The sequence below is a fragment of the Protopterus annectens genome, chromosome 6.part0, assembly GCF_019279795.1.
Source record: "Protopterus annectens isolate FY-2018-M chromosome 6.part0, PAN1.0, whole genome shotgun sequence".
Lineage (NCBI taxonomy): Eukaryota > Metazoa > Chordata > Ceratodontiformes > Protopteridae > Protopterus > Protopterus annectens.
Genome location: NC_056737.1, coordinates 1,768,379,309 through 1,768,397,134, shown reverse-complemented (window position 1 = coordinate 1,768,397,134; position 17,826 = coordinate 1,768,379,309). Strand labels below are relative to the sequence as shown.

Genomic DNA, 17,826 nt, shown 5'->3' with positions numbered 1-17,826 from the left:
AACTAATTTAGTCAAAATAGGGGACTCCACCTCCTCCAGCAGGCCCGTAACTAGTGTTGGGCCACAGGGGATGGTTCTGTGGCCCCTGCTGTTTGGAATCTACTTCTCTGAAGTACAGGCAAAAACTAAAGGTCTTTGGCTGACTAGGTTTGCTGACGACTGCAAACTGTGAGCGGTCACTGAGTCCCAAAATGATGCCAACATCCTGCAGGAAGGACTCATGCTACTAATGCTTGGAGCCAAAGTCTGGGCCTCAAACTTAATGCAAAAAAATGCCACGGCAATGTCCCTGTGAACTATCATGTCAGTAGCAATATATTAAGCATGCAAACAGTGGTAAGAGATCTGGGCACACAGGTTGACAGCAATCTCATCTTGGTTCACCATGTCTCCACACTAGTAAGAAGGACATTTTATATAGCTCATGTCATAAGCAAGGGCATTGCCTCCAGAAAAAAAGAAGTTATAACCTCCCTCTACACTTCCCCCATCAAGCCAATAATAGAGTACAATGCTCCCTTTGGCATATACCTCTCTAAACACCTGCATCAGTCGGAGAGACCACAAAGGTTTCCTTACAAGGAAAATTCAGGGTCTGCAGCATCCATCTGTCTTGTGTGGACAGACTGAAATCACTGTCACTTTACTCTGTGTCACACAGAATATGCAGAGGGGGCCTGTGCCTTGCATATAAAGCATTCTCTGACCAAGCTTTAATGGAAACACTGCACATATGCAAGTCTAATGGCATATGAGTCACTCGCTCTAAGGAACATAACCTTGTATTTGACATCAACAGAACCTGCTGGAGGGACAGGTTTGTCTTGCAAAGGATACCTCACCATTGGAACAAACTCCCAATTCAAGTTAAACAAAGCCCTTCATTGACCTTATTTAAGTGTAATTTAGACGATAGGAGGGGGAACAGAAAATTCACTACAGGGGGTACATCAGTGTGCATCTTGGACAGAGGCAACAGGTGCTGAATTAAGAGTTTGCCCATAAAAAACACTCGTGGGAACAGGAGTTAAACATGGCTAGGCTCGTAAGGGCCCTATGATCCTATACAACTATAAAAATATTGATCCCATCTCCAAAATGAAGTGAATCTGCAACACCAGGAAGTATCTTTGAGATAAAGAAAACAAAACTGTAATATTTAGATGGTGGCGCTTATTTAAGATCACCTAAAAGGAGGTGTGAAGTATTTGTTGGCTTGAGCAAGAAAATCAGCTTTTCTTGCTGATGTAGCTAAAACAGAAATGTTAAACACTGCTTTTTCCACCACATCAGCATCATCTCCTGACTGTCTGCTGACCTAATATTAAGACAGGTGAGCAGAGAACCAGAAGATTATGCTGGCTGTCTGCTGACCTGATGTTATGACAGGTTGAGCTCCTGCTGGTAACAGCATAGTAACCTTGGCTCTGCTGACATCCTCTGTAAATGGACTATAACAACTTGCGTCGGCAGAATTATGGAGTCAATTGATCTTTCATGCAGAGGGACTGCTTAACAGCTTTTTTTTCTGGATTACACAGCTCTGCAATACACAAATATCAGTATTACTTATAAACCAGGATCTGAAGTTTGATGGCCTGCTGCATAGGGTGAGGAGAAGATTACTTGAACTTAGCACTCCAAACCAAACCTGGGAGCAAAATGTAGAACCTGGGGTTACATATATGAAGGCACAGCTGCATGTCTGCAGGGCTGGCACTTCATATGATGGAGATTACTGGGGCATCTTACCACTGAAGCTAAAAAAATAGAGATGTCTCACAAACTGAAATGTCTCTATTCACAATGTAATTGAAAACTGACACACCTCTGGTGTTCTCAGTGTCAAAAAAGTTTTGTTGTGACCAGCAAACATTGCCTGGCAGTTTAGTTCAGATGGTTAAGGCTATAAACTGCAAATGAACTTCACCCTATAGTCATAGAATTTACTCTGTTAATATCTATCTGTAAACTATGGGATTCCAGACAAATTTAACCATAAAGGGTCCCTTGGCCATACCTGTGTGGCCAAGTAAACTTTGATTTGTATCTATATTAATCAGTTAACAGTTTACTTTAAGAAAAGCACAGCTATGCTGAGGAAAGCAACTGTCTGCCCCAACAGGCTAATTAGAAACATATCTTACCATAACTAGCAGATCTCTAGTATACATCTCTCTCTCTCTCTATATATATATATATATACATATACACATACACACACAAACACATATATGTGTGTGTGTGTGTGTGTGTGTGTGTCTATATATATATATATATATATATATATATATATATATATATATATATATATATATATATCCATGTGTGTTGGGGAGATTTGTATGCATGTATATATATATATATATATATATATATATATATATATATATATATATATATATATATATATATTTACATGTATAGTTTTAGGGCAACCAGTGTCCTCTTTGTCAAACACCATGCCATCACCTTTCACTAAAAGTACAAAAAATCGAATTTGACAAGCCCTCCTGCACCCCACTTACCTATTCACATATTTATTTATTTGAATTTGTTTACAGAGTAGGACAGTAATCCCAATGGACATTCAGACCCAGTACCAGGTAATAAAGAAAACAATGATGATAAATACTGTGGTGGTGGTGCTGACTGCGGTGGTGGTGCTGCGGTAGCATTGTCGCCTCACAGTAAGACGTTATCCTGTTCGATTCTCAGCTAAAGTGTCTTCTGTGTGGAGACATGCGTGAATGGGCGTTCCTTCGTTGAAGGTTGTACGTCAGGGCTGGCAACTCGGTACGTAAAAATCTGCTGCCAATCATTAGCGGACCGGAGTTCTGCTGTGGCGACCCCTAACCGGGAAAAGCCGAAAGATACAACAATGACGATAAATGTACAAAAGTAAAATTAGCAGGAATCAAATATATAAATGTGACAGACAAACAAACAGAAATGCAATCGAATTAGTAATAGTTATAAACTAAAGATTTAGTATTATATAAAATGTTACTTGCAATATGGACATTATTGAAGCAGGACAGTAGGAATGAAATGTCATTAACAGCTGAACAGGAAAGAAAATCAGGATAAGAGGTTTAAGTGATGTGTAGTAAGGGTGCTGAAATGATGCATCAAATATGTAATCACATAACTGGAAAAAAAACATCCATATCGTCACTGTTACTCAGTCTCGTAAAATAACCCTGCAAATAATCCACATATTGCTTGTCAACCAAAACCTTCCAATGATTTTGCAGTCAACTAACAGCTGCACTGACAAGAAGGGAGTGGAGCAACACACACACACACACACACACACACACACACACACACACACAAACACACATATCTGTTTGGCAGAAACAAGTGTGGGGATCAGTTACTTTGTATACAATAATGGGCAAATGATTTTTCTAAATATAGCTGCCACCTCTTTGTTAAAGGTATGCTGTTAACTTATTAATACAAATGCGGACAGAGTGTCTCAATAGGTGTAGAAGTGTTCTGTTACTTAGAATGAAATGCTAATTGCTACTGTTCACGGACAGCATGCGCACTTTATGAAACAGTTCTGTAACAGCATGTGACACTTGATGGTTTCATACCAATTAGCAGGTGTATCTGACTATCACGTACTCACAGCCACAGCGAGGTTTATTTATTTATACATGTTGTTTGTTAATTCATGGATAGCGTGGACTGACACTAAGAACTTTTATTTTCTCATTGACCACCTAAGACCATGTAGGCAAATTTTCCTTACCAGAGGAGAGATTATGGAGACCACTGTACTTTATGTAACTCTATACCCAGAATACCAAGTGGCATCATTATATCAGGTTTATCTACTGTTTTCAGTAATTGTCACTCAGCACTGCCTCATGTTTTCTATTTGGCTAATGGATAAGGTTTTACAGTGCCCTAAGCAGCAGACCTACTAAAACAAGGAGCTCTACGGCACATTTTTTATTTTATTGTTATTTTTACAACAAATGAATAGCCAGGCAAATAAATGGCTCTAAAGAGAATTGCCAAGTAGAATAATAAGTAAGCTATTTTTTGCAGCAGATCAGTAGGGTTAATATACCACTTGGGGTGCCTTGCATGGATCTGCAGGCAGACTGAAGTGGTTAGAGAATGTGTTCCATAGCTTATTTTGTTAATGTCCTTGAAGTTACTTAATCAAAAATAAAGTAAAATTGTGTCAGTGGCATAGGGTGTTAAAGCCTTGAGTATGACTCATGCAACCTGAGTCTGAAGAGTGGCTTGTGTGTCTGAGGTACTGGTGGGGCAGGATGGAGGGTCATATGCACAGGGTACACTAAAGTAACTGACTTCCCTGGTGGAGACCATGGAAATAGACAAAAAGGTGCTACTGAAGAAGGATGGAGCATGCTGCTGCTACTAGCCTGTTGTAGAAGTTACAGATAAACTTTGAAGCCAATTGCACATCCTACCCTCAGGGATTTGAGAAAAAGTAGCAAAAACATTCCCCATTGACAGCAGCCACCCCAGACATGAGTGGTTTCTCCCCCACTGAAGGTTAAAGTGGGTCCAGTAGGCCCAGTTAATGAGGAGAGGAATTGATGGCAGCAGGTGGTCAGCTGTGAGGAGCCAGAAAGTGAGACAAAAAAATTTAAATGGAATGTGTGGGATTCTGATCAGTTACATCAGTATACTGAATTATTTTTGTGTGCCTAAGTGTGAGTGTGTGTCTGTATGTAGATGTGTGCAATTCTAATAACAGCGGACTTTATGAATGAAAGGAATTGCAAATTGCTGCCATCCCCCAACCTTCCTCTTCTACCCTCAACTGTTTTTTTTTTAAATATGAATGCTTTGGTGGGAGGGGGGGGCTTATAGAGAACACCAGCCCCACTTACAATCAAGTGATAGTGACCAGAAAAACAGATGATGCCATCACCACTTCTCCACCTCCTCCTGTTATATACCGCAAACTGTTAGAATGCTACAGTGGTAACAGCAGCTGTCAAGGAAAATACACTGCAACTGTAAGATACTGACAGCTATGCAAAATAAGACATAATGTCAAAATAATATCATCAGGGGTTACCTTAGAGGTTTGAACAGCTTAAATGGTTTGTTCAAAGTTACACAGTATGCAGGTGGACAGTGTGAGAATCAAACTCATGTCAGATGTTATAGTTAATTTGCTGCTTGTTAATCTCCTTAATCTGTAAAACCTATTAAGATCTACTACTAGCAAATCATACTATTGTTGCATAACAGTAATGAAATCAAAGTATAACATGAGTATATATATATATATATATATATATATATATATATATATATATATATATGTGTGTGTGTGTGTGTGTGTGTGTGTGTATATGTTTTGCAGAACTGAGCAATAGTGTTCTCATCTGTATTTACATTACTGTTCTCATCTGTATTTGAATTCTTATTTCTGCAACAAGACCATGGCTGAAAATGGACCAATCACATTTACAGCTAAATAAAATATACATCTGCAGGTGAGTAACTTAAAACACATAAGAAGAACTGCATAAATCTATGTGACTTGTTTCACCTATGACTTATTATATGCATTAGTTGTTAAATGTGTTAGTAGGAAGACTTGCTCTAACCATATCAGCCATGTACAGTTCCAGCCCCTGCTCAACTCAAATATGCATTATTTAAAGCTTCAAGATGGCAGGCTTATAACTACAGACCACTTTCATGTCACTATCAGGCATAAATTGATTTTGTAGTGGGGTTCCTACCACAGACATTAAAAAAATTGCTGCAAACTTCTGCAAAGAGAACACAACATGTGAGTGTGAACAGGCATTTTTTTATTTATGACCTCAAGAAGGCAAGAGTCACAAACCCTGACCTCAGAGTCCAGGATCAGTTATGCTCCTGACCCACAGGTCATCTTTCATTCCCTTTGGAGCAATTACACAGCTCACACCTGCTTTTCATTAAGGTCACTCCCTTCCAGCTGTAAAAACTGCCAAGTGCCAAAATACACAGTGACTTCATTAGCAAAAAAAAAAAAAAAAAAGATGTGCGCAACAACTGGCCAAAAAACAAACAAACACACGCACACACACATACACACACAACACACACACACACACACACACCCACACACATATATATATATATATATATATATATATATATATATATATATATATATATATTTATGTATAAGAAGTAGGAGGATAATTATTGGAAACTTTATCATTACGAACCTAGTATGAGCCCTCCCACTATATCCAGCAAAATTACCTGTTCCAGAGAAGATATGAGAGATAGGAAAAATGGAGACCTGTGCTAAAGGACAATGCTTCCTATTTTACTCTTACTAACAAAAATCCACTAAACTGCATTCCTAATGCTAAAAGAAGAAACTGTTGTATGGTTGGATGTTGTTTGGGCTTCCAAGCCAGGGCTCCATCTTCAGCAGTAAAGACTGGTTGCTGTTTAAATCTGGAACCTGGAAAGTACTTTTAAGGCTTTTCTAGTTCTCATATCTCAAATCATATCTGTTTTTCCAACATCAAACCTTCAAAATTGTTTTATTTTATGCTGTGAAATTTAGCCTTGATATTAAAGGTTTCTTTGTTACATCACTATCAGCATTTTCAAATGTATTCTTATACCCTTCTCTGACCTCTTCCTCTTCCATTGTCCAGTGTGCAAAGTATTAAAACAAATATACATTTCTAAAGTAAAAAAAAAATTGTTTAAAAGAAAGGAAAAAAAATGTCATGCTGTATGCTGAGAAGCAATAAATTATTAAACATCTCCATAAAGCTGATGTTTCTTTGTAGATTAACTGTTTAATCAGAATATGCCCATAACAAAACAAAATAAGTAAAGCAGTACACATTGGTCTTGTTACTTCAGTCCCAAATCATGTACATTATTGTCCAGTGAGGCTAAGGGTTCAAATCCCACTACACTTTACTGACATTGTTCCTCAAAAATCTAGGGCAAACACTAATCTCTGTTGAGTTAGACGCCATAGGATCACTGCATCAATGCACTTATGCTGCACAGCCCATATCTATCAGATGTTACCTGACCATCACATAGTAACGTGTGTGTGTGTCACTGTCTGTGTATTCAAGCTGAAACAAAGACTTAGTGCTGAATGTATCTTGAACAAACTTACCCATTGTCATATCACTGTACTTACTGTTATATGAACTGCAGGATCACCACATACCACTGTATTTACTGTCATGCAAACCTACAGAAGCAGTGCATTCCCCTGAATTTATTGACACGACTGGCATGAACACTATATATGACTGCACATACTGATATATGGACCTGGAGAAACACTACATACCACTGTACACAGCCATATAAGCATAGAGATGCAGTGCATCCACTACACTTCCTGACATATAAACCTGTAGGAACACTATATATCATTATAGTTAATGACATATGAACCCGCAAGAGCACTGAATACCACTACATATGTTAACATATTACCCTACAGAAGCATTATGAAGCTACATGAGCAGTGCAAACGACTGCATCAATGTAGACAGTAGAAGCCCTGCAAACCACTGCAGTAAATACCTTCCAAAGCACGAAAGTACTGAGCTGCACCACTACAGATGAATGCCAAGGGTTTACAGGATTGCTACCTGCCCATGCACCTGTTAAGGGACTGACACTAACAAAATCTCTGATGTGGGTATTGATCTTGCCCAGCTGCACTAGTTCAAGAACTGAACTCTCATGATCACCATACATTACCACCATGTATTTGCACTCAGTCTACCAGCTTTATTCCAGCAAGGCCATTTACAATCTTCACTCTATTGATTTGTATTTATACTGGAAAACTTAAGAGGTTAAAGAGGTAGAACTTAAGCCTACAAAGGCATCATAAATTTATTTTGCATGATAATCAACTCATTCTGACTTCAGTTCACTAGTAGTAATGTTCCAAAATTTGCAAGACTCCAACCTGCAGACTAATTGGACAGCAGTATAGTAAGTTACTTGTATTGAGACTGACTCTGCAGGTAACTAGAGCAATGACTTTTTTTCCAGAGAGAACCTCTACAGGACAGATCTATAAATGTAATTGACAGCATCAAGTCAGTATTGCAGCTGTTTCAGCATTCAGTCCAATCTGCTGTGGAACTCATTCTTGAAAGCATTACCAGAAGACAGAGTTTGAATTCATCTTACAGTAATACAGCTTTTGGGGACAATGACCCATATGTTATCCATATATTAATGTAGCTGCTACAGGATTCAGTCCTGTGAGATTGCCATATAAAAATGACATTACAGGAGTCCCACTTATGTGACATCCATGTACAGTAATGAAGCAGTTGTGGAAATTAGTCTTATGAGATCATTGCACAGTAATATAAGTAATGTAGGACTCAGTCAAATGGCTTCAATGCACAGTAATGTAGCTGTTAAGAGACTTGGTCCTGTAAAAACATTTTGCAGTAATCCATGTGTTATGGGAATTTGTCCATAAAACTGCTGAGCAGTAATGCATTGTAGTGAAGTTCATTCTTGTTCAGTCGATATATAGTAATGCTGCTGTTGTGAGTTTCAGCTCCCTGAGATCACGGTACAGTAACACTGCTATTACTGGAATCAGTTCTGTGAGATCAGTGTATAGTATTGCAGTTGTGGGACTCAGTCTGGCAACATAACAGTATAGTAAAGCAGATAATGTGGTACTCAGTCCAGTGATAGCCTGTGAAATCATTGATGTAGCTACTGTCAGTCAGCCCCTGTGAGATCACTGTACAGTGATGTAGCTGTATGACCTGGTCCTGTGAGATCAAAATTGTACAGTGATGCAATTGTTGTGAAACTGAGTCCTCTAAGATCACTGTACAGTAAAGCAGTTGTGAGACTAATTTCTGTGAGACTAGTGTACAGTACTGCAGTTGTGGGACTCAGTCCTGTGAGATCAATCACTGTGCAGTGATGTAGCTGTGGGACTTAGTTCTGTGAGATTACTCACTCTACAGAGATGGAGCTGTGTGACCAAATCCTGTGAGAGCAATCACTGTACAGTGATGTAGCTGTGGGATCCGGTCCTGAGAGATCAATCACTGTACAATGATGCAGCTGTGGGACTCAGTCCTGTGAGATCGCTCACTTTACAATGATACAGCTGTGGGACTAGCCCTGTGTGATCAGTGTGCAATGATGGAGCTGTTGGACCCAGTCCTGTGAGATCACTCACTGTAGAATAATGCAGCTGTGGGACTAGCCCTGTGAGATCTCTGTGCAGTGATGGGGCTGTGGGATTCAGTCGTGTGAGAGTAATCACTATACAGTGATGCACCTGCAAGATTTAATTCTATGAATCAAACTCTGTACAGTGATGTGGTTGTGTGACTCAGTCCTGTGAGATAGCTCACTATACAGTAACACTGCTGTGAAATCCAGTTGTGTGATATCACTCACTGCACAGTGATGCAGCTTTGGAACTCAGTCCTGTGAGATAATTCACTGTACAGTGATGCAGCTGTTGGGACTCAGTCCTGCGAGATTACTGCAGTGCTAGAGCTGTGAACTCTGTCCTGTGAAATCACCCACTGTAGAATGATGGAGATGTGGGACTCAGTCTTTTGAGATCACTGTACAGTAATGTAGGTAAATAAGTTTCTAATAAGCATGAGCAAAACATAGTAATAGACATGCAATAAAAGCTGAGCCTATAGAGCAGTTTCCTGGTCTAAAACTGTCGTTGAAATTAGTCTTAGTCCATTGCAGATTAATACACATCCAGTTAAATCTGAATGTGTAGCCCAGTAATGCAACAAAAACATGTGCTTTAGGGTTCAGACATGACCCATGTAGTTGCTGTGGAATTTTTAACTCTAGTAGCACTGTAAGGTAAGTCCTGGTATGAACTATGCATCAATCCACATGCAGGAAGGAACATTCACTGGTGATGCATCTGTACTGGGAAATTATTGGGTTTGATTACCGTACTTTAATGTCCCTGCTGTAACAACTGAGTTCTTTGGATTATTGTAGGGTAACTGGAATTATAACAAGACTCAAATTTGTGTGATATCTTAGTAATCCACTGTCACGAGACTTGAACCTCTACATGATTAAGATTCAGTAACACATTCTGTAATAATACAGCCTTCTGTATTATAAAGTGGGGCTGCTCTCAGGATCAAACCCATGCTTAACTTGTTAGTACTGATTTGTTGTTAACCATTAACTCTCAGAGGATTGCTACATACCAATACACATTTCATGTTATTCAAACAATTAGGATTAGTATATATAAGCACACCTGAAGAGTGATTTGAATTCAACTCAACAGTGAATATTAACAAATCTGTGGTGGGACTTGAACCCATAAAGTCACTGAACAATAATGTACATGCTTTGGGATTGAATTAGTAGGACCAGTGATCAGTAATACATTTCCTTTTGGATGGTATACCATAGAATCACTCATTGGAAATGCCACTACTGATGGAGCTAGAGCACTTGGGAACTACTTTACAGACATTTATCTGCCATGGGATTGAAACACATGGGATCACAGCGCATTTGAAAAAGGGGCTTGGATTCTTGGTATAACTGCAGTAACTCAGTTGCAGTGGCATGAAAATCCAAGAAGCAAGTAAGTTATAATGCATGTGCTTGGAATCAAATGAAAGAAGCCTCGGTAAACTAATGCACCTGCTGTCAAACATCATCTCCTGTGACAGCTGTGCAAGTAATTCATCTGCTGTGACACATAATGGTATACAATCATTGTGTCCTCAAAGCATTTGCTTTAGGACTCAAATTTGCACTTAATTGTTATGAGTGTCTTTGCTGAACTCAGAAACATGGCATCACAGAGCAGTCAATACATTTTTTCTGATCTTGTCTTCATTGGATAACTTTACTGTAACACAGAAGTCATGCATTTGATAATGCATTTGCTATATGAAAGGAAGGCAAAGAAGCAGGACATTCTTGTGCAGTGGAATTCCAAATTAAGGAATCTTATGAAATACTGAAATTGTTGTGGTACTGAAATCGCAGATTCACTCCTAGATAGCACTTTGCAGAACTCAAAGCAACTTGTGCAGAGCACAGAGCAGCTTGCTATGGAAAGACAGTCCGCAGAATGATGAAGAAAAAATGTTCCTATTAGTGGAGTGGAACATAACTGTTTTTTGCAGAGTAATACAACTGCGGAATTCAGACACTTAAGATCAAATCACAGCAGTGAGTCTGCAGTGGAAACAAAATCTTCAGTGATTTCCTGTACACTTCTTCCAGAACTCAGTGCTGCCCTCATGCCAGAGCAGTTATGTGGGTGGGATTTACTTATGTAAAATCCTTACGTGGTACCATTACTGTCTGAATGAGAGCTAAAAAATGTTTTATGCGCAAGTAGAGACGAGTACTTTTCTAAGGCACACTTGTATGTGGCGCACTCAGTCTGATCCTGTATTGGGACAAACACCTTGCACGAGCCATGTACCTGGTGGTTAAAGCGCATTATCACATTGATTGTACAGATTAAATACTAGATATATTTTCTGGGAATTATTCTGTTGTGGGTGTTAAGATTTGTGAAACTACTATCCAGTTTCAGGAATTATACTTGACTCTCTGAACAGCATCACTTATTATCTGACTTCCATTTTTGAAAATACCATACAATAGTTAACATACTATGTGAGCTAATTGCTGGGGTTACATGGGACATTGAAATGTAGTTACCTATTACTGCAGGAATGTATGCTGCACACAACACTCGTAATTCTGAGACAAAGCTGATACTAACATGCTGCACCATGCTTCACCAATGAGCCTTTCCTGTGACTTAATAACCTAATAGTCCTATATTGCAATGCACCTTTTACAAAGTTAACCATATCAAGTTATATCAGATATCAGTAATAAATGAAATTTACGTCTGCACTTCTAAACAAGGTTGGGCAAAAAAAAAAACAGTTGCCATATGATACAAACCTACAAAGGCTGATATGGAAGCATGCCTGTTGTAGGCTGGAAATACAGGTATAAAGACATCAGTTATGTACTTCATCAGAGTCTGAAATCAGCAGAACAACTGTGTGGTGAAATGCCAAAAGGTTAACACAGTGGCTAGTGCTTTCATCTCACAGCAAGAGGTTCTTCAGTTCAATTCTTGGCTGGGGTGCCTCCTGTGTGGAGTCTGCATATCCTCCCTGTGTTTGCATGGGTTTCCTCCCATATTCCAAAGACATACAGAAAGTGAACTGGTCACTCTAAATTGGCCATAGGTGTGAGTGTGTGGTGGGGAAGAACTGCTGTGACAGGGCTAGCCACTAGCAGTGTAAACCTCACCTCTAGATGATTGTCACTGTTGAAGTTCCACCCCAACCCCACATGGAAAAAGGGGTTGTGGATGGATTTGCCAAAAGCAAACATTTATATTTCCTAGGAAATAAGTTCAGTGGCCATGCATTTTTTACCAAAAGTATATGTAGTCTGCTTTCAACATGTGCTGCCATATTACAGTCTCTTAATATTTAACTGTGAGCACATATTCTGTATTTATTGTCCAAACAGGACCTTATGCTCTTTACCTTCTGTCTTTCACACACCTTGTACATCTGATTACACTAAAGTCTGTGCTTATCCTCTTAAAGTACAGAACATGCAATTAAAAAAAAATCTAATGGTCACTAACCATAATGCATTATTCACAATATGCATTGTACCAGGCACATTCTTCACAGACTGAGTACACATGCTAATTACTTTTTGCAAATCTTTCTTTCTGTACCATGAACAACCTCCCCAAACTGTACTGACTCATAACCAGGATAAGGTGCCATGTGTTTTAGGCCCTACACCTCCCAGTGCATTCTGCATTCAGCATCTGTACATTACACTCCATTTTACAGTCATAAAATGTAGTCTGTACACACAGGCAAAGTGTGTGTGTGTGTGTGTGTGTGTGTGTGTGTGTGTGTGTGTGTGTGTGTGTGTGTGTGTGTGTGTGTGTGTGTGTGTCTGTATGTGTGTGCTTCTGTCTGTATATATGATTATATGCTGATTTATCAAAATGCAGAAGACACAAACCACAGGTGATTGATTCAGGCATTTTGAAAATCAACATACCACACCCCTCCACCATCTTAATATGCTAACTCTAACCCTACCCCTGCCTCTAAGCCTACAGCTTACCTTACAAAGGCCCTTTCAGTAACAGTACTCAACAAAAGGGCAATTGGAGATACACCACTTGCCCTAGCATACATTCACAACATGAAATCTTTTGCCATACTTAGCCTTTACTCTAGCTCTTAACCACATACAATGTCACAAATACTCCCAACCTCCTAATGCCAACATCGTCAGCATATCTCAAGATTTTGGCATTAGTAACCCAAACCCACATTTAACTTACCTGCATACATTCAATATTACTTCTTAAAGATACATTCAACATTCAATGCATTCAACACTCAACTGCATTTCACAGTCATTCACTCTGTTGATTTGATGAACTGATGAACTGAAGAACTGGGCATTCCAAAGAGTGCAGGAGACTTGCATATGCACACATACATACATGATAAATAAATAAATAAATAAATATATATATATATATATATATATATATATATATATATATATATATATGTATATTAATGTAGTACATATTGTTCCCACTGCATTTGATTTGTACCAGTACTCCCATGTTAATAACACGTGCACACTCACACATACAAACACACACACACACACACACACACACACACACACACACACACACACACACACACACACACACATACACACACACACACACACACACACACACACACACACACACACACACACACACACACACACACACACATATTGATGATGGCCATATTGTGCACATCTGAATGGCCAAAATTGCAGATGAACTACAGATGCAATGATGATAGTGGGACATGTATCATTATGGGTTAATTACCCTTAGGGGAAATATCATTCTACAGTATCAAGATTAAGCTACTCTAGTCTTAGCTTATGCAATATCATCACATCTAGGGGTCAAAATCCTTGAGCTTGCCTTGAACTTTAACCACCCCAGGACTGATATAACTACACAGTAAAAAAAAAAAAAGTCTATGCTTGACTGCTTAATTTGACCCCAAACATTCTGTCGCCATACCAATCTTTGCTTACTGTCCAGCTTTACCAGGTGCATTCTGCCCTTATTGTGCTAAATTCACCAAATCTGTGCTATAAACACTGCATTTTATGTATACTGTACCTCATACATTCAGCTCACATTGAGACAGTTGCAGTTCCTCAGTACGTTAACATTCAGTTTATGGTTCACATTTCATATAATGTATGCTCGCCGTACGATACTCAGTGCACTGCTGTCTATAGTGCATTTAATGCATTATCTATGCATAACACAGATGCTGTCCACATGCTGTCCAAAACATACTCTTCACGTTTCCTAGTACTTACTGGTCACACTGTGCTAAATGCCTATGGTCTGTATATCACCAGCAATTATACAGCTATAATGTACCCACTTTCTGCTGTTCATACTATTCCCAGTGGCTGATGTCTGTAACGTACCACAGACTGCTTTACATACTGTACCATGTCTGATGTCCATACTGCAACCTGTCTGCTGCCAATACTATACCTGCCCACCATTTGCTCTGCTGTTCATACTGTATTTACTACTTGCTTTGCACACTGTATGCTGTGTCTGTTGCCCATACTGTATGCAGAGTCTAATATCCATACTGCACCCAGCATTTGTTTCCATAATAAACTCATTGCCTTTACTACTCCCTTTGCTTTTTGCCCCTAATGTCCTCAGCATCTGTTGCACTTACTAAACCCACTGTATGCTCTCCACACTAGTGACAGAAGTTGCTGCTCACACCAAACACATCTCTTGCCCTTAGTGGACCTAGTAGTTGCTCTCCATACTGTATACAGCATCTGATGTTCAGACCAGTGTCTGTGGACCCAGTGCCTGCTTTCCACTGCAACCCATGTTTTGCTATCCTTACTTTGCCCACTGCCTCACAGCTTGATGAAAATCCTTACCTAAACGTCCCTTTACATTCTTAGATATGTTACCAAGCATTTGTGTTTTTACTTTAAGCAAGGCTGCCTGTCAATACTCTAATTGTTAATCTGACTGAAAAGGCAGTGTAAATGCTGTGTGTACACAACCCTACATCACTATTTGCACTGTACTTCACTATATATATTCTTTTTATGCAAAGCAACTAGTCATCCATATATCATGCTCTACCCTGCCCTTTTGTGTTCCATTTTGTCCATACAGTAGTCAACCCCACATTCTTATCTACATGGAATGGTACTTTTTCTTTCTTTAACTTTTTTTTTTTGCCTTTACTCGATTGTTAGATTTCCTGTGTAATCTGAGCTACACCCATATTTAGGATATGTTAAACTCAAAGGCTGCATGCTTTATATATAGTCATCATATTCTGAGCAAGTGGGATTAGAACTCAGCTCCCCAGCATTAAAATCGCCTGCTGTTTAGGGAACTGCTCATTGTTTGACTGGGGTGGGGGAGCATGGTGAACAGCATGTTTTAGATGATTGCTTCTTAAGCTCACATTCTTCTCCTTGCTTAAAGAACTTGCATGCCTTCGGTACTTCCCACTGTATACAGTTTATTCAAATTAAGTCAACACAGGTCCACGTAGGATGGTGTACTGTTATCTGAACCCTTCTGCTGTAACAGCCAGACATTATACACTTGCCATCCCACATATTTTCTGAAAAAAATCTCCTGTACAGAGCAGTCTAAACAACAGCAAATAAACGTCTTTAAAGTTCTCAGAATACATTACAGACATAATCTTTCCTTTAGATTACACCTGCTGCATGTTTTCAAAAAATAGGTAGTGGGTTTCATCTACAAAACATGAGTATGTTTATTGTAGGTATGATATTTGTTGATTGTTTGCTCAGACATGTATGCATCTAATACAGAGAGTAATGTATATAATGCTAACACAGTTAAACACTGAGACATCATGTACTTGAGGTAATAGACAGCAGCAACCTCAAATAGGGCAACAATTAATTAATATCATACGGAGAAGTATGACGTTCTACTAGAAAAGTATATTAAACTACAATTTCTTGTTTAAAAAAAAACAACTAATTAAACAATATAAGATATCAAAACAATGTGACTTTTGTTCTGCAACCCACAAATTGCATGTATCTGTCCTACCCACCTGTGGAGGTATATGTGTGCAGAAAGAATGGTGCTGGGGAGGGGGGGGGGGCTAAGAAATTGGGAAAAGGATAATGTAAAGAAAAACAGAGTGGAAGAGTTTCAAAATGTATGTGTCAGTTCTTAAAACGTATTTTATGCAAAAATGCTGTTCAAATGAATACCCAGTTCTGAAAAACTTGTTCAGAATGTATGCTTTATAGGTTCTATCACTTACCCGTGTCACTCAGTGCTGTCCCAGCAACAAAGTGTCCCATTCAAGCAATGTCAACAAAGAAGGTAAAGGTAATAAATGATTTTTGTCATGATTGGTTATGTGGTACTATTATTATTTTTTCACAATAAGGAGATGAAGACAGCAATAATGAAGCTGAATCAACCCTCCATCTCAGATTCTTTCAGAAATAAAAGAGAAACTTATACAAGTGCAGTGAAACTCACCTGCCTTTAGTCTCTCTCTTTCTTCCCAATAGATTTTTTCATTAATACAGACACCTCGCCCATGAAGCAGTGCATGAAGGGGTTTCTCTTCACCCAGCCTGGGCAGGCAGCGTAACCCGTGAGCGCAAGGTTCAGTGTAGACACCGCAGGAGAAGCCCTCGGAAAGTGCACATGTCATACAGCAACCACAGCCAGGCTCTTTCACCAGTTCACACCCCATTCGAGTTGGAGGACACAGAGATAATGCCTTCTCATCACACGCCTCACAATGTACATATGAGCCCCTGCACTGGGAGACACCCAGGCACAGTACAAACAGCAAGAACATGCAGAGAAACATCAGCCCCCTGAAAAGAACTGGCAAACAAGACAAAAAACAATATTAAAATAAAGAGATATAATCCTACAGAGGGAACTGTTCCACTGACTGGAAGGAGTCTATATACTTTTGTTCTTTGCTGAGTGGGATTGCTAGCTTGTGAGTAGAGTCCAAAATAAAACTGGAAGGTCCAAAGGCCTCAAGTTGAGCTGCTGAATAAACTGAAACACTGGAAATTCTAGCAGCTCTGAAGAAAAATATCCAAAAACAGTGCACAAAGGTGTGCACCAAAACCCAGCACTAAGTAATAAAGCTAGGAAAACCTGCAGAAACCTGCTGTTCTTAAATTGAGAGTAAGACGTCTATCCAACTGGTAACTGCAAAATTCTCGTGCAGTTTCAGATCAGACAGTCCTTTGTTCCAATAAAACAGCAGTGTTCTCCTTAAAGCTTCGGTACTTGAAAAACCAAGGAAGGAAATAGCACAACTCCACACCAAAAACCTTTTGTCACTCTGCTTTCCTTGCAATCTCTTCTGGACTTAGTGAAGTTCTAAGCAGAGACAGTTTAAGTGCAGACAGAGCAGGAGAGACTGCTGTGTCTTTTTAAATAGACTTGCGTCTCTGGCTGCCTGACAGCCAACCCCTAGTCTGTAATCTGAGCCACAATAACACCCCAGATGGAAGAGATGCCAATAACCAGGGCAAGGGATACAGATTCAAACCTTGGCAGTGGGGGTGGGGTGGGAGATCAAGACGCGCACTCACACACACACACACACACACACACACACACACACACACACACACACACACACACACACACACACACAC

The 17,826-nt window shown here is 39.4% G+C and overlaps 1 protein-coding gene across 1 annotated transcript in view; it reads right to left on the bottom strand.

The window, feature by feature from the left end:
- The window catches only part of IGFBP5 (insulin like growth factor binding protein 5), a 63,967-nt gene extending 46,381 nt beyond the window's left edge, over positions 1 to 17,586 (bottom strand). The window contains exon 1 of the mRNA XM_044075141.1: positions 16,676 to 17,586. Coding sequence (XP_043931076.1) covers positions 16,676 to 17,015 — 340 coding nt within the window. The 5' untranslated portion in view covers positions 17,016 to 17,586. The remainder of the gene's footprint in view (positions 1 to 16,675) is intronic.
- Positions 17,587 to 17,826: the final 240 nt, after the last annotated feature.